This window comes from Rhinolophus sinicus, chromosome 4 (genome assembly GCF_057876585.1).
Source record: "Rhinolophus sinicus isolate RSI-liver-muscle chromosome 4, RSI-T2T, whole genome shotgun sequence".
NCBI lineage: Eukaryota > Metazoa > Chordata > Mammalia > Chiroptera > Rhinolophidae > Rhinolophus > Rhinolophus sinicus.
Genome location: NC_142504.1, coordinates 31559875 through 31586379, shown reverse-complemented (window position 1 = coordinate 31586379; position 26505 = coordinate 31559875). Strand labels below are relative to the sequence as shown.

Below are 26505 nucleotides of genomic sequence, written 5' to 3'. Positions count from 1 at the left end.
AAAAAGATAAAATGAAAAATAAAAAGAATTTTAGCAGAATTGCAGGTAATTTGGGTATTGAGAAGGAAAGAAGACTGGTGAAGTCAAAAATAAAAGAATCAAGAGGAAGAAATCTTAATAACTTACATATATGAAGATAATTCTGATAACTAAAATGGATGACAAAGCCACAATATTTAGAGGTAAGAATTGCATATATTGTGTATAACCTAATCTGTCATTCAGTATAAAGAATATTAAAAAAGAAAAAAAAGTGGCAAAATGCTACCCTCTTACCAAATAACTTTGCAATGTGTTTTCTTGATATTACTGAAAACATCCTTAGGAGATTAGAGATATTACCAAGTAAATGCAATTGGCATTCTTGGATTTATTCTTATAAACATATTTGTTGAGATCCTGTTATATGTCAGGCCGCATCTGGGGCTCATATTTCTATTCATCGCCTTACACACAGTGAAGAATCTATTTTCAAGCTGGCAAAAGGAAATCAAATACTTCATTTCAATTCTTATGTTTAAAATGTGCCACATCGTTGTCAGACTTTCAATTTAGCTTAATATTTTCTTATGCTTTAATATAATTTAGCTTTAGTAGTTATTATATTCATCAAATTGATGACATAGAAGTGAATTTTATATACCTAGTTTAGGCCTTCATAATAAAGGTGTGGCTGTGCTGCTAGCTTTAATTATAGGGTTAAAAACAAGCGTACTCGTGGTCACGTGTCAGGTGGTTGCCGGACTCATCACAGTGACCGCTTCTTAGGTACACAAATGTGAATAACTATGGTGCACCCCTGAAACTCATCTAATGTACATTAACTGCATTTTAATACAAATCTTTTCTAAAACAAAACAAAACATGGTTTTACATCTCTAAATCAAAACTTTCAGCAAAGTGTTTTGAGATTGTGTACTTGCCAACCTTGCTACATTCCTATTGATTAATATCACCAGGATTTACAAAGTACCTATTGGTTTTATATTTTTACACACACACACACACACACACACACACATGCATATGTACATATATATGTAGGTGAATTAATGTACAGAATATCACACACATAAAAAATACCAAATCTGGAATTAGAGTTCTTTTATGATTAGGATCTAGTCATACCAACAAACGGAAGCTGTCTGGAACCAGTCACCACCTCTTCACCTACCTCTCCAGCCAATGCCAAAGACACTTGGAATAGTGTTTATAGTTTAGACATTTTTCAGACTGGTTTCTAAAGAGTCCTAGATTTCCAGGTACTGAGGAGCTATATAGGATCAAGATGGAGGCCATCAAACTCTTTCTCTTTTGGTCAAAGCATCTCTGATTTTGTTTGGGGAGAAGAAAAGTTCTAACTAACCAGTTTGGAAAATTCACTGCTCTGTATGAAATATCCTGAGCTTACCTCTATACACAGGTGCCACCAAAGTCAAGGTCTTCATGATCATAGCCTCCGTGTAGGGAAGTGGAGTCTGAAGGGTGCCCAGGCAGTTTGTTCATCATGGTCAGTGGTCCTCAGATTCCTTGCTAGAAATTGTGTCTACTTCTGGGCACCACAATTTAAGAGAACTGTAGAGACTTGGAGAGAAACAGAGTGAAGGTACAAAGACAGTGACAGAAAATGAAACCTATGAGGAAACTAGATGTTTTACTTGAAAAAGAGAAGTCAGAATGGCAATTTGATAATGGTCTTCCAGACATTAGAAATTATTGCATTGAGGTTAATGACCATCTTTTCTTTATGTGCAAACATGGCAAAAGAAAGAGCTTCAGCCTTTTCAAGAACATAGTACAGAACCACAAGAACACGCAGCAATCAGATGCTAAGCTTTTCTAATCAAAGGACTACATCACTCAATAACTGTTTATGAAAGTTTTTTGAAGGCAATATGAATCCCTATCTATGTAATGTATTAGATGTAACTACCTGAAGGAACAAAGATGAATTAAATGAACTTTGTTTTTCAGTCCTGCGAGGCAGTGATTTATCTTTAAATTATATCATACGGTATAGATTTCAAACAGTTACTTTGAGTTAGCGTCTCAGTCTGATGTTACCAGGAGAAGAGCTGCTTCCTAATAATGTTAAGGAAGTTAGTGCTGAGGAAGAACTTTTATTCCAGGGGTCATGAATTAAGATACTTACCGGGGCCTGCGGGTATCATGAAGGAGTGAAGCTAGCAGCGTGGAACAACATGGAGTTACAGAAGTTGTGGTGTATTAGAAAGTGCATGACCCATCAAAAAGGGGCAACCACTGCTGATTGTGGCCAACTGTTATCATGCCACAATGTGCCTATATTGCCAGATCTTTGGCTTCCTCAAGAAACACTGGAAATCTAGAATCGTATGTGAAAAAAAATTTTAACATTGACCAAATACTAAGATTTATGAAAGTACTCTTGCAGGCAAAGCAATATATGTGTGTGGGCTGTAAATTAGAAACCTTTGGATTATTGTTTAGGTCACTAGTTCACCACCACATTAGTTAAATGAAACAGAGCTGATTGAATTTTAAAGCTTAGGTGAATTAATCTACTCAGCTTTTGTAAGGCTTAATTAAGGCCCTTTCCAACTCTGAATCTTTTGATCTCCCCTTCCTTCTTCCCTGGTCCCAATATTGGGTGACTTATTCACACAAGTGAGAATTTAAAGGAATTATTTCCCTTAGCAACATAATTTTATTTAATGAAACCATCAAATACTTAGGTTGAAAACAAATTTTGTTGTACTAAAAATGCTACTGGATGCTATTAGATTTTTAGAAATGCACTTATATATGGCATAAACATGTCACTTTGGATCTTTGAACTAACATCTGTTTATAACCTTGGCTGCATGAGGCATGCTTGACTTAAAAGCCTACTTACACTTTTACCATGTGGTGACATGTTTTCTTTCTCTCTTGTAAAATATTTTCTAATAACCCACCTCCACCTAGGGTAAGGACAGCTGGATTTCTGAAATCCCCTTCCTTTCAGACAGGAGAATATGCCACAGATGAAGAGGAAGATGAGGTAGGACCTATCCTTCCTGGAAGTGACATGGCCATTGAAGTCTTTGAGCTGCCTGAGAATGAGGACATGTTTTCCCCATCAGACCTGGACACAAGCAAGCTTAGTCACAAGTTCAAAGAGGTAAGATTGCTGATCTGCAAAATAGTTTTCTATACCTGTCCATATCATTATTAAATATATAGTTTGGTTTGAAACATGTATTAAGAATAATCAGTTTTCACGATAGAGCCTTTTAATAATGGACTGTCTTAAATCTCATTGAATTTCAAGGTAAAATGTAAGTGGTTCTCATTCCACAACTCGTTTAAATGCTTGTTATTTGTCATCGTGACAGCTTACAACTTGTCTATTTCATAATTTCAAGCTATAGCTTGAATGTGCAGCTTTCGTGATAAGTTCAAGTTCTATTTTTTTCAGTTTTGTAGAAATTTTGGGACCTGCTGATAAACTTTCCTGTAAGGCAGTGATTTTTCTAAAACGGTTTTTTTGTGTGTTTTTTTTTCCCTAAAATAGGCAAGGTCCCAGCAGGAATTAAATGACACAACCCAAATGGTTTAACTGAAGAAAGTTTAGTGAATGAACTTTGTACAGTTAGTAGAACTACCAAGGGATGGTACAGTGCACAGGGCCTGGCAACAGCAGGAAGCTGTTATCATCTTTTGGCTTAATGGCAAAGATGGGAAGAGGTTACCTTTTTTTGAAGGAGGGCCATTCAACATCGACACCTCTATTAGATGCAGCCACTGCTAAAAACTACATGCTGGGGGCAAGGGTGATATATACCCAGATCCTTCTCTGGCCCTGCTGATGCCTCCCATCAGCCAAACCTGGGCAGGGGCGCTTGCAAGATGTAGTCTTGAAATCTGAAGCGGTCAACACTCCTAAGGCAGGAGCTGTCGGAAAAGGCCCAAAATGGATCCTTGAGGAGCAAATGCAGATGACCACACAAACTCTTTTTCCAAATTAACTACTCAGAAGCCCAGCATGTAATACAGGAACAGTGATAAGTAGGTCCCCAACCAGTTCATTCTTCATGGTTTTAGGGAACATCCGCCATCATTGAAGACATGTATGTCATTTACAACCGCCCCACAATAACCACTGTTCCGTGGTTTCGAGTCTGTTAGGAACTTGGAGAAAAATGTCCTAAATATGAAAAACAAGGTTGATAATTACAGATTTATAATTTCTAATTTTATGTATAGTTTCTAATTTTATTGAATTTCTAATTTTGATTTATCATAAGTAGGTCAATTTTATATGTTCTGATGTTATACCTAACTTGCCTAATATATTGACTTACCTTTTTAATTCCTTATGACAAATTAATATTGGTGAGACCAGTATCAAAATGAATGCACTTTTCAAGTATAAGTTTTTATTTAAAAAAAACTTGTTAATTATAAATTTTGGAAAAACATTTATATAAATACTAAATCACTCATAATCCCAGTATTGTGGTATTTGGGATTATACAGTGTATACTGTATTAAATTCCTACACTTTATACTTGAATTTGTATTATTAGGATTCTCCCATGTCATCAAATGTTCTTCCATAAGTAATGCTTCTTCACTTTCATCTTATGGATCTTTCATGATTCACTTCCTTGCTTTGGAACATTTTTTTTGCAGGTCTTTCTAAAATTGTTATTAAATGCAATACTGCAATAAATATCTGTGTAATAATACCCTTAGGATGATTTCTCACCCTAGAGTTATTAAATCAAAGAATATGAGTATTTCAGGGACTTGTGATACTTAATGCTAAGTTGTCACCAGAATGGCTTTTCTTGTTGACACAGAAATATATCTATTTATGTGTTGAGAGTGCCCATTTCTCTTCCATCTATTGTTATTGGTCAGGCTGAACCATTTCCATTTATATAGTTCACAGAGTCCTTGAGGCAAAATACATGGGTTTTCAGATGATTTATGATAATTCCTAGTTCTACGTAGATCAGATACAAATGTCTCAGTGACAGTGAAGTACGCTATTATATAATGATCACAAAACTCAGAATTCCTTTGCAGTAGGCGTGGCAATAGGTGTCTTAGGACCATTTCTTATAAAGCCTTTCTAGATTTCCTGATATCTTTAAACCAAAGAGCACTGCAGAAAAAGAAAATCCTTCTGCAGGAAGTGGCTGAGTGGAAGAAAGAGGTGTAATTTAGGTACCTTTATCTCCATATGCTCTGATTTGGCCCAAGAATAAAGATTATCTAGAAGAGTGGATGGACTGCGTTCTCTAAGAAATCTTCCTAGTATGTTGTAACTCTCTTCCAACTTTGAGGCAGTAAGGTCAAGGTGTGCTCTGGCAAAATCCTATAGTGTAGCTCTTCCACGTTGCCAGGTGAGTATGGTCCCTTCTCTTCGGTAGATAACTGAGCTGGAAGTAGGGTCCATGTTTTTTTCTTTTGTTGTTGTTTTTTTGTTGTTGTTGTTGTTTTTTATGGAAGCTAAAGAGCCTAAAAAGCAGAAATAGTATATAGAAGGTTATATATTTCATTTTCTGAATTGAGCCAAGGACTCTGTGCTTCATAAATATTATTTGAAGTGTGCACCATTGTGTAGACAACTACATGATTCAGATCAAGGTTTAGCAAACTGAGCCATTGGCCAAATCTAGCCCACTGCCTTTTTTTGTAAACAAAGTTTTGTTCAAACACAGCCATGGGCATCCATTTAGTTATTATTTGTGGCTGTTTTCGTGCTACAGCAGCAAAGTTGAGTAGTTATACAGAGACCATAGGGCCTGCAAATCCTAAATTACTTGCTATCTGGCCTTTTACAGAAAATGGTTGCTGACCTTTGTGTCGGCCGCTGCATGATTCTATATAACATGGCTGATTTATTTTCAGCCTGAGTAACCAAATCTATAGTTTTCTTTTAAGTTTGGTTTTCAAGAACAGACAGATACCACATCATTGCACTTCTAATTCATTGATTTTCTTTTGTTTTATATTTAACATATTAATATATTCAGGAGATTGCCACCAAGTCTCACTCTGTGGCATTCTTACACAGCACCCATATCTTGTACAGATGCTACTATCACAGTTTTAAATTCCTTTATGTGATTAACACATAGGCCCAGATATTGCATAGCTATATTGCATAGATATTTTTCATAAGATTATGCACAAAACCTGGAATGGAGGTGGATAAACATGTTGTATTGGACTCTAAGCTCCTCCGGTTTTGCTCAGTTATATTCTCAGCCTTTGCACAGTCCTCGGCATAGAGTAGTGGTTAAATGTTTGGTGAATGAATGTTCTCAAGCCTATATTGGAATTTGTTGTATAATTCAAGACAGGTACTTAATTTAATTTTTCCAAGTAGTTGACAAGACGGCTAGCACTTTTATTAAATGCTCGCTTACCCATTTCTGTCTGGTTGGATGGCCAGTATGATTGGCTACAGAATCTGTGCTTTTACACTCTGGATTGCTTTTGGTCTTCATATTTTGTTCGATTTTCTCATTCTTTCCTAAAATACTATGAGACTACATGTTAAACATTGATGGAATGATTCTAATCTATCTAACTCTTCTCTTCAGAAATTCTTTTACTTTTCAACTTATTCAGGAAAACATTTGAATCACTTTATTAGTTCCCTTGAAAAAACTTTTGTAATTTTTATTGTAATTACATTAAACTACTAAATTAACTTGCAGAAAACTAAGCTTAGGGAATATAGCCATTTAATGCCAGTATTTTTTTTCTGATCTCTAAAATGTTAGAGTCCCCTTTATTAGTTACATAAGCGTCCACCTGTAAGTAACAGAAAATGTTAACTAGAGTGGATTCATCAAAAGCTGCCATGAAGATTATGTTAGCTTTGATATAAGTTAAGGTTTCTTTATTTTTCTAGTTTCAGGAATGACTTTAATAAGAGAGACTTAATGACCTGCATACGGTAGAAATTACTGTTCCCTGAAAGTTTGTTATTCCTTAGCTATAAAACCATCTGTGCCTTCGTGGAGGAAGATTTTAAATACCTTTTAGAATAGCTATTACTCTATTCAAGTTTTCAAGTTTTTCTTGGGCCAGTTTTGATCTTTTTGCATTTTTCAAGAAATTCACAAATTTCCTCTATGCATTCATATTTATTAACTTATATTTTTATAATACAAGTTTAAAATACTAAAATCTTTCATATCTATAATTAGGTACCCTTTTTATTCTTTATTTGAGTATTTTCATTTTTTAGTTTTCTAGAATTTTGTCTAAAATGTTATGTTTTACATTATTATTTTTTAAATTGAAAAGTACCTATTTTATTATTTCCTACCAATGTCTTTATTTTTCATCTTTTCTTCTTTATTGGCATTAATCACTTGTGCTTACTACATTTATTTTTGATAACTTTTGCATTCTGTAAGTATATTTAAAGCTATAATTTTTTCTGAGTATTGCTTTAGCTGCATGTCACAATTTTTTACATTTAGAATGCCATTGTCACTTAAGATTGCTTTTCTCTTGGGATTTCCTCTTTAACACAAAAATTATTTAGTGGTATATTTTACATTCTAGACATGAACTTGATTTTGCTATCCTTTGGTTATGGAGTTCTAAATTTACCACACTTTGGTACATATAATAGCTGTGTAGAATTTTTGACACTTTTTGTAGCTTAATTCTAAACAGTTTTGTGTAAATATTTCTCATGTATGCAAAAAGCACACATATTCTGTTTAGGTATGATATTTATATATGTTTTTCATTTATATAAATAAGATTAATAATACCAATACATACATTTCTCTATAACATGGCTTAGATTTTGTTTTGTTATCTACTAATTCTGAAAAACGTGTCAAAATCAAAAGCTACAGTTTTTTTAATATATAATTCTATCAGTAATAGTTTTATGTATTTTAAATCTGTGTTGTTAGCTGCATATATATTCAGGATTGTTACAATTTCTTGATTTATTATAACCTCTTTCATGTCCCTTATGATGCATTTTACCCCAAATGCATTCTAGTTTGTCTGATAGTAAAAATGCAACACTACTTTTCTTTTGCTTCATATTTCTTCACAGCATCTATTTTTTCTATCTCTGTTTTTAGACACTCCATATCCTTTTGTTTAAATGTGTTCCCTTTAGTCAACCTATTTTAAATCCTACATGTATACTACCCAGGGACTCTTTGTCAGTTAATTGTGAGTTTAACTCATTTACATTTACTTTAATCACTTTAATGTTAGAATTTACATCTGCCAACTTATTTCCTATTTTACAATTTCCCTGCCTCCTTCTTGTTTCTTTCTCTTTTTACCTACTTCTCAGATACATCCAGTTATCATCTGCTGCTTAAAAATTATACATTTTATTCTATTTTTCTAGAGATTACCCGAGTAGGTTTGACTCAGTATTATTTTCTCCTAATCAATAGCTATGTCTTTACCATTTAACAAAATAATAGTTATAGCATACTCTCATCTATTTCTCCTCCCCTCTCCTTTTTTTTTTTTTTGTAGTTCAAGAGTTTTAGTTAAATATATTTATAGGTATGCCTGTTACCAATAATTAGTTCCTACTCACCTATACTTCTTTCTAACTCTAATGTATTTCAGTGCTGCCCTGATGTTAATTTACCATCAGTCTGGTGCTGCTACTTTACCACATGGCACGAAAGGTTATGTTAGTGACCAAGAAGTCCAAACTTTAGGGCAATGGAAAAGGTTGTCCCTGATTTACCTCCAGATGCAGGTTTACCCGGATCACATGTGAAAGATTAAAGATTAATTAGATTGCTGACTCCCATTCCTGGTTGCATTTTTCAAGAAATTTATTTCCCCCTAAAACATCTAGAAACATCTGTGTTCTGTCTTCTAAGAGTTTCTCACAGGCTTTTTTGTTAATTGATGAATGAGACCCTGAAGTCCATCAATGACCCTTTTTTTCTTTTCTGGCATCTCCAAAGATGAATTCAGGAGGAGCATTAAATAACCTTTTGTTAGTTTGCTATGTTGTACTAAACTGGAAGCTCTCCCCTACCTAATTCATTAATTTCTGCCTTTATTATTATTTTTTTTTTATTCCATCATCTTATCATCCTTAGGAATGCTTGATTTTTTTAAATTCTAATTTCTTACAGTAAACAATTTATTATAATACTTTATTGTTTAAGCACAAAATTATGAATCTCTCTCTGATTAGGCCTTTGGCCATATCTTTAGTTTCAATGTGCATTCTTCTTATTGTCATCATTTTGCAAATAGTCTGTATTTTCTATTTGTTTTCATTTTCTCTTTTACTTGAATAATAGAGGAAACATTTCTTAATTTGTAATTTTTAAAAATTAACTTAATGTTTTATTACATTGTGGTCGGATAATTGTCTTTACAAGTTTTGATTTTTTAAGGTAGCGTTTTTATTATATTATAGATTAGTATGGGTTTTATGATAAAAGTGAGATTATGTGTTTCATAACTTTTGTATCCTTATTTATTTTTTCTATTTAACCTAATAAATGAAGTCATATAGTAAAATACTCCTCCTTATTACATTTCATGTCTAACAGCTTTGATTATTTCAATGCTATGTTGAAAGCACATAAAGTATGATTTAAAGTTTTTTTATATTTAAGTTTTTGTCTGATGTTAACAATCTGACTGCTACTTTGGTTTGTAGTTGTTGGATAAACACTAGTGTATATGTACCTATTTTTAACATAAACCTAATGGCAGTACTTTGTTTTATTGTAAATTTATAAAATACTATTTTGGAATCTATCTTTTAATAACAAAATTTAGCAATTTAAAATTATTATAATTATTCAAGGTCTAATTGATTTCATTTGATATTTTATACTTCTTTTATATTTATTGGTTTTTATTAGGGATAATCTTCAAGTTTTAAAAAAGTTCTCTATTTCTATAATTTTCAAAATTAAGAACAAAACCGTACTGTTTGAATGTTCCATATGTAAGTTTTTGATACAATCTTGGTTTCTAAGACAAGATTGTTAAAATTTAATTGCCACATTTTTAAAAAACTTATGTTTTCAGTTAGCTTTATAATAATATGTACAACAAATAGTTACATTCTCAGCTTACTCAGTTTCACCTATTATTTTCTTTACACCAGAATTTCCTAATTAATTCTTAAGTTCTGGATCTTATTTCTCAGAGTATATCTTAGAGTAATTTATTAAGTGCTCATAGAGGATATAGTTTTCATGAGTTTCCCATACTGAGAATGGGACATGACATAGGAATTATCTGGGTTTAATATTTTGATTCCCAAACTTCTTTCCTGAAAGTGTAGTAGAGCAAGCTTCATTGTTTTAGGCTAGCATTGCACATCATAAAGGAAAAGTCTGGTGCCAACTTGGCAATGGGATGCTTGTATTATTTTAGCCTGTACTTTAAATTTTTATCATAATTTCTTGAAGTAGGCCTCCTTTCATTGAATTTTTCTTCTAATCTACTTTCCTTGTTTTATGTTTGTATTTTATGTTTATTAGTTATGATGGGTTCAATTTTTTGTTATTTTTTGTTTCTTTTTCTAGAAACACTATGTTTTTAGTGTTATCTTTTTCATATTTTATTTTCTGTTTTTTCTATGTTTGAGGTTGTTCCCAAATATGTCCTCTCATATCAATGATTCTATTTTCTGTAGTATTAAATATGCTTTTAACTTCATATTCATTCATGCTCCTTACCACCTCTAACATGACTTAATTCTCTTTACTAAATTTTTAGTTTCCTTACTCTCCACCTAGTCCTCATGCTTCTTCCCTTTCTCGTCATCTTGGTATTCCATATAATTACTTTAAAATATCTTTTTACTTATAGAATACATCATTTTCACAGGTTTACTTATTTGAGTTTCTAAGTTGATGTTCTCTTTACCTTGAACTGAAGGTATCAGATGCCTTTTTCTCCTTTATTTATCTTGAAATGAGAGAAAAACCTCTTTTGTATTTGATGTTAGTCAGTAATTATCTACTTTTGTGATTGTGAATTCCCTTTCTAGACTTGCATCAGGAGGAAATAACTAGGTGCCTAGTTTCCATCCTGGTTGTTATTTTCTGGCAGTCTGTAATCTAGTGCAGTTCCTGTACTAAGGTGAGAGATGTCCAAATCTCACCACTCAGTTCTCTAAGTTAAAGGAAAAAAAAAAAAGATGATTCCCTGCTATCGAAGCACCTAGTACTATGTTGACTCCTCTCTATATTGCTCTATTTTGTGGTCTGCAGCTAAAAGTATGCAGTGTGGTACCACTATCAGCCATCTTCATTCTTACTCTGTTCTAGTAGCTGCTTTCTGAATGACTGGAATACTGAGACAGTGAGAGAACCTGGTTTGAGGACAGTTCCTGGGAAAGACAATAGAGGTTGGCCGGGTTTCTCATTGGACAGACTCTTGATCTCAAGCAATCACAGAAGCAGCACCCAGCATCTCCCAATTCTTGGAGTGAAGCTTGTATAGGTTTTTCTTAATTCAATTTCATGACTCTTTCATATTCTAGTGACAATTGTTTATTGTTTTGGTCTCCGTTTAGTTGTGAGTGTTCCTTTTTTTAACGTGATTTCACTGGAAATTTAGTGGGAAATAGGAAGAAACTGAATCAGAAACTGCTGATCAGGTGCCATTTAAACTGGCTGCACAGTGTTTCCCGTCCACCTGTCCTCCTCAGAAGTCATGGATATCAGTGCCTGGGAAAAACAGGTCTACATGTGTCTGAGGAAAACATGGAGTGTAAAAATCACATTATTTTACTTACTTAGATCATAAAGAATCTACAAAAAATAATCTAAAAAATATATAAATGCATTAATATAATAAAGTTTTCTTGATGGCACTTTCCATCGACATGGAGAAAAGTTATAAAGTGTTTACTGACTTAGCAGTAAACAGATATTTATTTAAAAGGAGCTGTAATTACAGGCTATCACCTACATCCAGTACCTTCATCGTTAATCACCAGGTGATGAGTACTGACTTACAGAGTGACCTAGTCGGAGTATCTCTTCCTGTGTTACATAGGCTGCAATTACTGTTGTCATTCAGATTAGATTATGGCATTCAATCAGCAGGTTTCAGCTCATTTTACATCAATTATTCCCTGAGAAAAACACTTTTGTTAATGTAAAGATAGGTACCATATATAAAGCATTGAGCAGAAATTGTAAAGAACTATGGCATAGCTTCATTTGAATAGCTGCCAAGTATAGGAAAAACAGCTCCGATTCCTTTTTTTGTGGAGCTTACAATGTCATGGGTAAGACAAACTTCAAATAACCACAAAAATTCTGTGGTAAAAATTCTGATTGTAGTGCTGAAACCACTTTATAAAGTTCTCTGCAAGTATCAGTTATTATTTTGCCCTTGTAAAGTAAGAGCAGAGAATATGGCTCTTATCTGATTATAAAATCTCTACTACTAGAGCTCTCTTAAAATCTTTAAAATATTTACAAAGATAATATTTTTCACTTTTTAAAGAAAAATGTTTTCCCTGCTTGCACAGGATAAGAAAAGAGAGTGCATAAGTTCAATCTTACTATTTATGTTTTTGCATAAGGATACTTCTATTTCGAGTGCAGTGTAGTTGGATTATACTGATTCAGTTATATGAGCACATGTTCTGTAGTCATCCTTTTGAAAGAAATAAACAATATATACTCAGCAGGTACACCTGCAGAATGTTATATGAAAGCTACTGTTCTCTGTAGGAATGTGTGTGTTTATTTGTGTTGTAATCCTGAGGTGGATATCTATGGTATTTATGTTAAAAATGACGGAAGAGATGAAAGAGAGAGACCTAAATTGAAATACACTGACCAGCAATTTTATTTATATCCTTTCTTCCCAATTCTTATCTCCAGTCCTAAATTCTCTGAAGCCCAAAAGTTCCGACAGGTCTTTCAGGCTCTGTTTCCATTAACCAGTCTTGTTGACCTCTTCTCCCTGTAGTCAGCATGACCAATCTCCGGGTGAGGTGCAAACCCTTGGACTTGGACTTTGGCAAGGTTATTGAATATGTGGAAGGAGAGCTACTCTAGAATACGAAAACTTGACCTTTTACCAACTCGACTTTGCTTGTCAACTTGCTTTACCTCTTCCAAAAACAATTTTCTCTTTTTCATGAAGTGGAAGTATCTTAGGCCTGTTGTGCCAACTTTTCCTGGAGGGTAAAGTTGGAGACATGACTAATAGGCCAAAGCCAAATGTCATCTGACCTGGTTACAGCAATAAAAGACTAGTCAGGCTGTGGGTGAGCAGGTTTCCTTCGATGTTTCTCTCAGGGTGTTCTGGGAACTTCTCTTAGGAGGCAGCATTTATTAATCTCCCTGTGGTAGGTAGGTAGATTCCATGTCACGTTCTTGGTATTCGCAGTGACCAGCACAGCCTCTGCTATATAATCTCATTCAGTAAATGCTGGTTGAATAACAAGGGAGGTATTTCTTCCTAAGGCTCTGTAAGTAATAACAGCAGTTGATTGAGCGCCACTTTGTATGTAGTGTCGAAATACCCAGAGACTACCAGAGTGATCCATGGCTTCCAGTCCGAGTAATACTTTCTCATCTGAGAGGTGACAGTGAGGACCTATGCCTTAGGATTTTTGTGAGGTTTAAATGAAAAATGTATCCCAAAGTGGGTTCAGATTAGGTACGTGGTGAATGGGGGAATGGGTTGGGGGAGTCAGATCCGGGATAATTTCCACTCCACCACCTGCACGTGCCACAAACTTGAAGAAGCCATGTAACTTCTGAGCATCTTTCCCCCTCTGAACCATGAGGCTAGCACTGCCCATCCTGCTTCCCTCACAGACTCATTTGCATGACAAAGGAAATAGATACAGGCTCCTACAAACATGAGAACTTTAGTGTTAGTGGAAAGACTCCGGACTGAAATTTACCTAGCTTTGACACTTGTTAGTTCTGCAACTTAAGCTACTGAAAAAGTTTTTTTCTTCTATAAAATGAAAGAGTTTGATTAGTTTATTTTTGATGCTTTTTCTGTTAATAGTGATGGATTGTAGAAATTCTCTTCATGTGCATACAGACTTAAAGCAATCACATACCAATAATTTCTGGGCTTACGTACTAAGAAAACTGCACTAAAACTTCTGTCCATCTTCTGAATCATGTCTGAATTTATACACTTCATTCTCCTTTCCTATGTCTAAAGAATGTGGCTGTACTTAGTAACACTGCAGGCTTTTCTCAGTGTCCTCACCTCACTGCTAATGCGTTCAGCTCTCTTCTGTTACCCATTTCGGTGAGATGGGGGTAGGGGGGAGGTTGATAACTGAAGATCAACTGGGTTGTTGCACAGTTTTACCTACGTTTGTCCCACACATCAGTGGATTAATCTGCCATGTGCATTCATAGCAATGAAAATGCGGCTTGGGACAAGAATTTCTAGAATCTGTAACCATGACAACCGTCTCCAGGCTCTTCATTTTAAAAATGTCACACCTGTAGTGCTTGTAAGAGCCTTGGACTTCGTCCCATCTAATCCTCTCCTTTTTCACATGGGAAACCAGGGCCCAGAGAAGCAAATTACTAGAGGCCACAGCGACTGAGCAAAGAAAGCCCAAAGTCGCAACAAACTGCCTGCTGTATACTTGGTTACCCTACAGGGAGTTAACCAGTGAGAAAATAAAATCTGGTGCTTCCCATAGTTCCAGTGTTCATCACAAAACCTGCCTTCGGTTGTCTTGCTCTTCTTTAGATAGAACCAGAGGTGTTCATTTTATTTCAGGTGTGACATTTTCCAGCATTTAGCACTTTTAACTGAGAAGTAGAGTTGGGGTAATCATATTTGAGTTTTTCTGATCATTCTTTCTTGATCTTGGCTACCTTTATAGAGGGCTGATTCTATGCTAGCCACTGTGCTATGCTAAAAGCTTTACACAGGTTATCTCATTTAGTCTTCCAGTAAGGGGTGTTATAACCTATGAGGAACTGCATCTTACAGGTGAGGAAAGTGAAGGTAAGAGAGGTTAAGTAATTTTCCAAAGTTATATAGCTACTACATGATAAGCCTGAGATGAATTCAAGCAGTACAACTTAACTACAGTAAATCCTCATTTAATGTATTCGGTAGGTTCTTGGAACTGTGGTGAAATGATGTATAATGAAACCAATGTTACTATAGGCTAATTGTTATAAACAAGACTTCAGTTCGTGTGGCATAGCATCACTATAAGGAAACAGCGTTGAATGAAATGGACATTTTTCAAGGACGTGCTGTACTCTTCACACTTGGCACATGGTAGAAAGAACAACGAGTTGATCTTGTCGGTAACAATTGCAGATAATCCAAAATCACAGAGGCACATGGATTTGCTGGGTGCACCAGTGTGTTCCCGCTGAAGTACAGAATCTCCATGGAAAATAATTTCTTATAGGGGTGTGTGTGTGTGTACGTGAGCATGTGTATATATTTCTATCTATATATAAACAACATATCATGTTTAACATCTTCAGCACTTTTGCCATTTGAGTTTATTAGCGTATATCGGTGGGGTAGATTATCGCTAATATTAGAAGAAAGGATGATCTTCACAGCATCTTGCACATAGCAGCTATTTGATAAGTGCCTATTGAATTAACCCTTATTTTCTAAGGAAAAAGGCACTGGATCAGGAACCAAAAGATCCAGGACCTAAGTCCTGGTTTTAACAGCAACTCACTGTGAGAACTAGACCAGGTCCATTTCCGGCAAGGAGCCATGGTTTTCCATGTCTAAAGTGAGTCCATAAGTGTAAGGATTCATGATTCTGCAGGTGGGCATTCAAGCAAGTCAGATTGGGTTGCCTGGCATTGTCAGGTCTGGAAAGATGCATTCAGACCAGGGTGCTTCCTCCTCTCTAGAGGCTGTTAGAACACAGAAGCAGCCCCTAGGAATCCAGACGGTGAATGGAGAAAGAGCCACATGGGTAATACTGCAGGAGTGACCAGATCCTAATGTGGGAAAGTAAGGTAACTGATGTGAGTGGGGCAGAATCAAACTTAAAACAGTTTCAAGATTAACGCTCAGGACCGAGAGCAGTAGCAGAGCTGTAGGAGTATGGAACCCAGTGCCTTAAACATAACAAGAGCCCCAAAAGCATCAAGGAGGGACCATTTTGCAGGAAGCTTGGGGGCCCTCAGATTCTGGGCTTTTATTCATTGGCATCTAATTGTGTGGATTCAACCTGTCCTTGATTCTGACTTCTTCTCCTCTTCATCCTTCCCATATGCCCCTCCTAGTCTGGTAAACACCAAGCAAATGCAGGTTATAAACCAAACAGAGAGCTGAGGTTTCTGAGATGTTTTGATCTCTAAAGGTTCTTGTTTCTATCCTTAACACCAGCTGACTCACTAACGTTTTTCTGATAAGAAAACCTTAGACTTATGTGATTGCAGTAATAGAAGTGTACAGTCCCTCTGGTACAATCCTAAATCCAAAATGGTCTGATTTTTAAAATAATTTTGTGACAAACTCCTTTGGGAGTGAACCTGATCAAAACTGATAGGGTACTATTTACAGTCTTTAGTGGGGATAGTCATGTTTGGTGGCAGAAATATTCATGTGTTTGATTACAGACTGCCTCCACAGACCCTGCTGTAATACTCAATTTACAGAATACTCAATTTATGGAAAATGCATCTTACTACCTTTCTGAAATTGGAAGAATTCTGAATTCCATAAACATCTGGTCCTGAGAATTTCAGAAAAGAGACTTGTCAACCCATAATATAAATTGCTTTCTGTAAATGTTGGTGTGTTTATTTATCCCTTAAGGAAATGAATACTTTGTCCTTCCTTTGCAGAGAAAACAAAGTGAGGGGAGGAGAGAAGCAAAACAAACATGTTAAGGAGGCTCTCGTGAATTTAATAAACTGTAGGCAAAGCTTTTTGGGGTCAGGGTTCTCAGTAGGAGTAGATATTTGGAGGACATAAATCTACATCTTTACCTTTCCTGCAATTAAAAATAATAATAATAAGAGATTTCGCTGTGGAACTGCATCCCCTTCTTCTCCCCCCTTGCAGCAGCCTGAGCTGTAAAAAGCTGCTCAGCCTAGTGTGTGCGTATGACTCACGGTACTATAGCGCCACCTTCCTTCCAGATTTGGAATCGAATCTTCACACTGCCACTGGCCAACTTGCCTGCTTCAACTGTTTAATCCACAAGCAAGGAAACGATTCCTTGACACTCAAATCATAAAAGAAGAGCTGCAAAGGGGACAAGAAAATGTGTTTTCTTCTCTTTGGTCTCTGAGCAATTAAATTCGTAATCTAATCTGATGTTAGGGAGTGTGGGCCATAAACCCTGTGTTTAATTAGTTTGCACCTAGTGAGTCATTTTACACACTAGACATTTTAATTTACAACCTGCTGCATTGCAGCACTTTTCTAGGACTTTGCTATGTAATATGATACTCTTCTAGTTGCTGAGGCTTTAAAAATATAGGTATGCTTTCCTTGTTCAGATTTTTTTTCTTTCTTTTCAATTTTCAGTTGCAAATCAAACATGCAGTTACAGAAGCAGAGATTCAAAAATTGAAGACCAAGGTAAGCACCACTCAATACGTGGTGTTTGAAATTGTACTTTTTAAGCTTCGGATGCTATGAATAAATTCAACCCTAGGACTGAAATATTTGTCCCATGCATTTAAAACAATTCAAAAGTGACAGATTCATTTCCACTCTTAGATGCACAGAGAAACCTGCCAGTGATAGCATGTACCCACTAGGGGGTAAGCACCCCCTTAGTGAAACTAGCACAATACATTAAAAACACTTATTTACACATATGTGTTTTCCTCTGAGCTTTCCTCAAAAAGTAAACATTTTTAATGGTTCCAAATTACGTTTTGACCACTGATTCCTTAAGCACAAGCTGTTATACTGTATCTCGCTTTATCTTATTTTTAATAGTTTTAATCATTTATTTTTAACTTATTCTTTGGAAACAATGTATTTTAACATAGCACATGTATTATTTTTATAGAAAAAATATCCAATTCCTAATAAATACTATGAAATTTAGTATAATATATGAATAATTGCTTTTAAGTGCCAGATGCTACTGGAAATATTTAGTTGTTCACATTATTTAAATTTATGGAAAAAAACAGGTCATGATGAAAGCGTGTATGTATTTTTAGTTTATATACTGGGGGTGTCAAAAAAGTACATATAAGTGACACTTGGGTCAACGTTGTTCAAGCAGTGGTTCGCCGTAATCAAAACTGTCTGGACGCTGATGGTAACCACTTTGAGCACCTCTTGTAATTTCAGAAGTCAAACGTGCCTTGTATTCATCTTCTGTTATTGGTATATATTAAGTATTACAGTTTTAATAGTTTTTTTCCTTTTCTAAAATGTGTATACATTTTTTTGGCACCCTCTGTATAAAATTCAAAAGGGCATTTTTATTTGGTAATGTGTAAGGTGCTTGTATATTCCTAGAATTGTGTCTAGTTTTATCAAATATGTAATTTTCAGAGATTTAAAAGTATCTTCTGAATTCCTTTTAAAACAACGTTCTTTATTGTTTTTATGCTCTTTTAAAAATGAAAACGTAATTTCTCCTCCACCACTAATGATCTGTTTTCCTGTTCACATTGAACACTTGTTTTGCTTTTTCCATGTGTTTTAAATGGAGATGAATTAGCAAGGCTATTTTGGTTAAATGGTATTCCCAGCTAATAACTCTGTAGCTCTTTAGTCAAAACATGTCTATACATCATTCATGGTGTCAGCCAAGCTCTGTGAATAATAATTTTTAAATTAGTACTGGGTGGTAAATAAACAACTGAGTACAAAACACTGCTTTAAAAAGATGCAGTAAAAACCTGGTCCTGTATTAAATTGCTATTGTTTCTTGGTGTAGAATGGAAGAATCAAAGACTTTTAAAAATTGTTGGTTACAATCAGGGAAAAAAGTTCCCCTTTGGTTGTAAGTGCTTTAACAAAGCTTATGTTTTAGACTGTAAACATTTATTTAGAAAATCCTATAAATTAATATTTTATATTTTTTTCTCATTATTGTATTGGCATATAATATCCACAGATTAGCTTACTTTATTATGATTCTGTGTCCATATTTAGACAGAATTTAGACAGAATAGAATTCCTAATTTTGAAATGTTCTTGACTACTTTTTTACTTTTTAACCTCTTTTGCCAGTGTATTTAGTTTAAAATATACATAAAAACATATATATAGATTTCATTTGCAGAATGCTGTATGATTTTGGAATGTCTTGGATTTTGAAAATTGATGGTTTATAATGACTCTGCATCCTTTTGAACTGTAAAAGAGGAATATGGAAAAGATGAAGTACTAGCTTAAAGATCAAACAATTATAGTGAATAAATGGCATTTGACCTCTCACCTAAAGGATCAGCCTTGAGTTTCTATAGAAATGAGGAGATTGGACTAGTATACGGTCTATTCCTAAGAGTCCCTGGAAGCAGAAACCACAAGAAGCTGCCTTTCTGTCGCATTGGAGGGATTTAAATTAATTAAGCAATAATTTATATTTTCACTTAAACCCCGTCTTTTATACTTTTATGCAGATGAGGGTTTATAAGGCTCAGAATACTGCCAGCAAAATAATAAGCTACAGATTATGTTCACATGTCAATTGAAATTAAGGATGTAATAATATCATCAAAAGGGCTAAAAACAAAGTAAAAATAACTAAGATTTACCAGATTATTATGTCCAAGGAGCTAGTCCAAGCACGCTGATGTTAGAGAACTTCAGTTACTTGCTCAAGGTTTAAAGGCCAGTCATGGCAGAACTGGGATTCAAATCTAAACTGAATGACTCGAGTCTCCTTCTTAAGCCTTAGGCCCCACTGTGCTTCTGGCCCTCGCTCCTTCCCAGTTTGCCTCTTCCCTACCTTTAGCTGTTTTTGTTTGTTTGTTTGTTTGTTTGTTTTTACCATAAGTAAATAAATAACCCCTAAAAGAAAGCATGTTGAAATTCATTGGCTAGACTCAGTCAAACTCTGAAATGGTCTTTACTGCTCACAGAATTTCAGACTACATAGTGTGACGGAAAGATCATGGGAGTTGGACTCAAACCCCCGTTTTATCATTTATCAGATGTATGACCTTGGACAAAGCATTTCACTTTTCAAGGCTTTCATTTTATAATCTATGAAATGATGAAAATAACACTTGCTCTTCACATCTCAAGGTGTTTGGTGATTGAGTATATGTAAATTGAATTTAATCTAAAACATGCTATAAAAATACAACGGATTTTGCTAAGTAAGTACCCAGATTATCTTTGCCTTGACATTTTATTTATCCAGCTGCAAGCAGCAGAAAATGAGAAAGTGAGGTGGGAACTAGAAAAAACTCAACTCCAACAGAATATAGAAGAGAATAAAGAACGAATGCTGAAGTTGGAGAGCTACTGGATTGAGGCTCAGACATTATGCCACACAGTAAATGAACACCTCAAAGAGACTCAAAGCCAATATCAGGCCTTGGAAAAGAAATACAACAAGGCGAAGAAATTGATCAAGGATTTTCAACAAAAGTAAGCCGCGTCTAATGACTAAAAAATAGTTATGTGTTTTTAAAAAAGGTTTATATCCAGTAATTTTGCAATATCTAATGAAATAGAAAAGATGACCTCAGAGTTATCCCTCTAAGAAGCATAGTTAAAGCAAAAATAGACATTAAGTTTTAGAAATCACTTCTACCATTTTTTTCATAGGAGATTATATTTTGTTTCTTTTACCATTTTTTTGGCAACCAGTTACGTCATGATTTTTTTTTTTGATAGTTAATCAATAATAGTAACTGTTAAAACATTTGACTAGCTATCCTTTTTGAAACATCTTGGTGATTCAGAAGCAAAAAGCCCAGATGAAGTCATGCAGAATGACTACTGGACATAGTACATGCAGAGCAGCAATTAGGGCCTTGCTGAGGCTGTTTCTATCTCTATTCTTAGAATCAGTAACTGCAAAATTTTCCCACTACAGAGAGTATAAATATTGACTAGCAAGACCCCCTGCCCTGCCACTTCACTGCAGTAAGAGACCATCACCGCACTCTGCTCTTTAATTTCAACAGCTCTTTCTGAGATTCCAGTGCTGCTTTGCTTCTATCTGTTGGATCTTAGTCTAATTTCAGGGAGACTTTCACTGGATTTTTTTTCATCAGTTACTTCTGGCTAACTAAAACAATAAAACGTAATGCCAGTGTTACTTCTGGTTTTCCATGCCAAGCCCCAAAAGCTAAGAATATATGCAAGATTCATTATATCTCTGTTATATCCTCTCATGGAAATAATGTTCATAATATTTAAAAGAGATTGCTATAAAAAGTTTATTGTTAAAAAGGGGAAAATTGTTCTTTGTAAACGTGAATTCAGTACATTGCTATTTTAACTCTTCTTGCCAAAAATATATCTATCTCCATTTCGTGTAATAATTTTATGATAAGTTTTGCTAAATTTGCATATTATATTCCAGGCTCTCAAAATGCAGATATTTCTCCTCCTCATATTATCCTCAGGTGTATAAGTGACAGCTCCCCCTCAGTTTTTCTGGTCCACCCAAGCCCCTTTCTATTGTCATTCATAGGAAGTAATCTTATTATAATTATCTTTTTCAACCTCTTACAATCCAGTTCCATCAGTTTACTAGGTATATTACTTTGTAAATGTGGAATGATATCTACCTGACATGTAATTATCTCCACTAAATTACCTATGGTGAATCATTTGTTCATTAGCTCCTATCTAAATATATATGGGTGCTACAAATGAAAATCATCATAAGCAGAATCAAAGCATTTTTCTTTACTTTGTGATGCATTGAAATGTTTTATTTGCTTTCATTATTATATACCTTTTCTCGAACTGTGACTGAGTTTTAGTTATTTAAATAGCTGTCCAGTTATTTACCTGTGCAGTTCATTGCTTCTGATACGAACTTTCACATTTTCTCATTTACTGAGTGTTTGATGCAATCAGATCTATTATTTTCTTCTTAAGGGAACTTGATTTCATCAAAAGACAGGAAGCAGAAAGAAAGAAAATAGAAGATTTGGAGAAAGCTCATCTTGTGGAAGTTCAAGGCCTCCAAGTACGGGTGAGTTATGTGCTCAAAGCCACTAAATAATGGGATAGTTTTGCCTAGCACTTGGAGAGGAGTGCTGGTTTAGTGTTTTATACGTGGCTTTTTTTGATTTTTTTCTTAGATTAGAGATTTGGAAGCTGAAGTGTTCAGGTTGCTGAAGCAAAATGGGACTCAAGTTAATAATAACAACAACATCTTTGAGAGAAGAACATCTCTTGGTGAAGTCTCGAAAGGAGATACCTTGGAGAACTTGGATGTCAAGCAGACATCTTGTCAGGATGGCCTAAGTCAAGGTTTGTTTCACCTAACTGCAAAGATTGCTTTTAATGACTGTAGAACGTGGCCTTACATTCTTCTTTTTCGTACCCCGAGGTTTAAAAGTTGAAAAAGCCTTCCTACTGTGGGAAAGAAAACAAGGCTTATCAAAATAGGAATTTATCATGTAGCACTTATCTTATCGAAAATAAGTGCTTTGATGTAAAGAAATAACAAAATTCCAACTTAATACAAGCCAGATATTTTAAAACCATCATAATATCGATAGACTTAATAAAATTCCTTAAAGTGATGATTCATCCCATCTAGAGTAAGCTACACGACTTAGGTATTAATGCATAAGGCTTAAGTTTTTTAAATCACTTAAGATCTTTTTCAGAGCATCAGAAGACTGACTATCTGCTTCCAGCACTTGGAATTCATTGAGTTAAGAAGTTCTGTATAAGTTTTGTGCTTTTCCCTTGGTGTCCTATATACAGAGGTTGCCAAAAAAATGTATACACATTTTAAGAAAGAAAAACCAGCTGTATTAGAACTGTAACACTCTATGTATTTCTATAACAAAAGATGAATACAAAGCATGTGTATACATTTTTTTGGAACCCCAGGTGTGTGTGTGTGTGTGTGTGTGTGTGTGGTGTATTTCTCATTCTTTCCTGTCAAAGACCAAATCAGACCAAAACACTGGAAACATTTTCTATATAAATGATTGTCTTCTTTTATGCACCAACCATAAATAAATCACTGATTTTCTCAAACACACATACACCCATACATAAATTGTGTGTATATGAATGTGAATGAATGGTTTAATATCTATAGTATATTTATAAATTAGGAAATGTACAAGAATTTATACTGATAAATATACGGGAGGATATAAAGCTTTGGGTTACATCTTTTAAAATAGCTACCTCGTAGTTCTTGGAAAAAGTGAAAATAAAAGAATGGTTGTGTCACAGCATTGTCCTGAGATAGTCGACAGCTCACAGGCTGTGATTGGACACGCAGTAAAACTGTTCACTGATGAGAGGTTTAAATTTTTGGTGATCTTCCTCACGTATTAACATGTCTCCAAAGAGATTTTCCTGATAAACAAGTTTTTAGATCATGTTAACTTGTAGAATTAAACTCTTAGCCATTAAAAATGAAAAGTAATGGAAATCTTCACTGAAAATTAAAGCAATATTTAGAGATTTGAGACCATTATCTCAGTGTGTGTGTGTGTGTGTGTGTGTGTGTGTGTGTGTGTATCTTTGCTGGGTTTTCCCTTCATAAGATATAATCTGTAAATAATGCCTCCCGGGCAGCTTAAATTGGAGTATTTAGCTCCAGCATTACCACTAACTGAAGAGCTCTGTGATTTCAGGAAGGTTATTCAACTTCTCTGGGTTGGTTTTACTATGTAAACTATAAAAATAGTAACACTTCCTTCTTCCCCACCCTAAAGGGTGTTTTAAGGGTATATGACTTAGTCTATGGGGTAAAAACAAAAAAGCAATTTTATTAGAGCCTTCACAGAATTACAGTATTTATATCTGGAACTCTGTAAAACTAATTTCTAAAGAAAAATCTCAGAAATCAAATCAAATTTTTTTTCATGTTGTTGAATATTTTAATTCTTAAAATTAATTGCAGATTATAGTAAGTATATGTGCCTGCTGTGGCATGCACAAAGTATAATCAGTAACCAGTAGCTTTCCAGAATCCAATTCATTTCCATTCACATCTTTCAGTTAAGAAATCTGTATCTTATTAAACATATAATTAATGGTATTTATTAAATTATATGACTATAGAAGATCAACAAACTGTACTCTTAACATACTGATTTGGATCAAAACCTTACATTTCTTCTGAACCCTTTTTCTCTTCTACAGCCTCCATTTTGCCACATAATTACCAGTTTCCCTAGCAACACTGTCGGTTCACAGTGAGATGCTAAGACTACTAATTCTTGCTGAAACCAACCCATGCTTGTGCAGTAGAGGTAGAATCAGTCATCTCAGACATTAGTAGTATACATATCAAGCGGTGCTTGCTCTTCCAGTTTTGCTGCCGAAGACAGTCAGTGATAAATCTTGAATTTCAATTGCTTGATTACATAAACTAAATGGCTTGGTCAGTAACTAGATAGGAATGCTCTGGAAAGCACTTTTCTAAATTGATCCTTTGCTTCCGTTGCTAGGGAACGCTAAAGTCCTAGAGGTTTAGAAAAGGCAGTAGAATTGCAGGCGAAACCACAGGCCTTTGGGTGTTGCAGAACCACCCCCCTGCCCCCCCACACACCCCCGCCCCCAACACACACCTTTTTGCAGCAGGATGAGCACAGTGGTTACAGTCAGTTCCACGAGTTCCTGCCCCTTAGACAGTGTTCTGCCTCCCCACCTCCTGTGAACTGTCCGGTTCTCACTTGCTTTCCAAGCACTGGAGTGTTTTATTGATAGGATGAGTTGTTTAGCATACTTTTAGGCTTTGAGGCAGATCAATGAAGCAAAAGGATTATCAATGATAGGTCAATGAAAAATGATGTTAAAATGAAATAATTTAAAAAAAACAGAGAGAGAGAGAGAGAGAGAGAGAGAGAAGGGAAGGGGAGAGTGGAGGAGTCAGGAAGGAAAGAGGAGGAAGTGAAGAGCACATAAGCAGCCATGTCTTCACATGTGCTCATGTTCTTCTAGGACAGAGCTTCCCAGCTGGGGATGGATTCTGTGACTCTGAATATAGACCTACTGTAAAATTTTACAATGATAAAACCATTTTTCAAACCATGCACAAATTTACCACGGTTATATTTAAACATCATTTATATGGTTCTCTCTATAAACTAAGCCCACTCAAGTGTCTCATTAAATTTTTGATAGAGTATATATATAAATTTATTATTATTATATTCTGTATTTTTCTTAACATAATAGGTAAAGCAAATATAAAAATTATGTTTTCACCACAAACCATAACAAATCACAAATCCCTTCTAATCTATGCCAGTGTGCTGGTCAAATATTTTATGTGATCCAGGATGTGAAAAACAATAATTTTGCCCAAATGTTTCATGTTTGTCATATCTTAGTGTCGAAGTAATTCTGATCTATATAAGAGTTTTCTACGTTGTCTCCAAGTGCCCTGAAGTATGTCTGAATGTGTCTATGGCTGATTAAGTCAGGACTAGACTAAGAGCGGAGAACAGGCATGTATGAGAGATCTTGGTGAGGAAAAAGCATTGTCGTCTTAGTTTGATTAGATTCCCTACAAAAGTCACTTAATCAACATGCTCTTCCTAAGCTTCTAGATATTCCGGGATCCTTATGATCATACTGTTTTGAGCTTCAAATATTTTAAATGCTCTTTGGTAAAGGTTATGCATAGTCTATAGACAGACTGAAAGAAAGACTAGGACTGATAGGTAGAAATTATATGAAGGCAGATTATGATTACCCTATCGTAAGAGATGAGAAGTAAGTATGATGCCCCTTTCAAAAAGTTATTTTAAACACTGAAAGCCTGGTGGCACACTGACCTGTAAGAGGAAGGGTGGCTACTAAGTAGGAAGAACAGTGTTTGGCCCTGGTAAGTATGAAACAAGGTATATGATTTGTAGGGTGGCTGGGACCAAGGGTGCAGAAGATGAACAGTTTGATATGAGACAAATAAATAGATGATATAAACATTTTAAGAGATAAGAGGATTTTTGAAGAAGAGGAAAAAATGAAAAATTAAAATAATTTTTCCTGTTTTATAGACCTTACATTAAAGGTGGGACCCAAAGGTGTGTTATAGGGTAGTCTTGGAGTAAACACAGGCTTTGAACACCTGAAGAAGAGTTTATACTTAATTCTGTAAGCATTGTGACCCATTAACAGTTCTCAGGCATAACAGAAGCTAGGTCACTCGTAGCTTTATAAATTTAGTAAATTTAATCCAAGGATCCCTGTGGAGTTTGGGTATTACTACCAAATGCTTGTTCCTTCTCACACCCATCTACTCAGCCAGTGGGCCACCAGTTAGATAGCAATGCATGTTGTTTTCCCCAGCATGTGAACATTCAAGGTTATATAAGGTATTTTATCCTTAGTTACTTAACTATTCCTTAGCTCTAACCAGAACTGAGCAAGAATTATAGGAAAGTCTAAATTTTCAGAATA

General features: G+C 35.0%; 1 protein-coding gene across 17 annotated transcripts in view; it reads left to right on the top strand.

Moving 5' to 3' along the window:
• PPP1R9A (protein phosphatase 1 regulatory subunit 9A) overlaps positions 1 to 26505 on the top strand; it is a 273673-nt gene that overhangs the window by 199923 nt on the left and 47245 nt on the right. For all 17 annotated transcript variants that reach the window (XM_019729737.3, XM_019729733.3, XM_019729732.3 and 14 more), the window contains 5 exons: positions 2987 to 3142; positions 17491 to 17544; positions 20303 to 20532; positions 22000 to 22096; positions 22206 to 22377. In XM_019729737.3, the coding sequence (XP_019585296.2) occupies positions 2987 to 3142; positions 17491 to 17544; positions 20303 to 20532; positions 22000 to 22096; positions 22206 to 22377 (709 nt within the window). The remainder of the gene's footprint in view (positions 1 to 2986; positions 3143 to 17490; positions 17545 to 20302; positions 20533 to 21999; positions 22097 to 22205; positions 22378 to 26505) is intronic.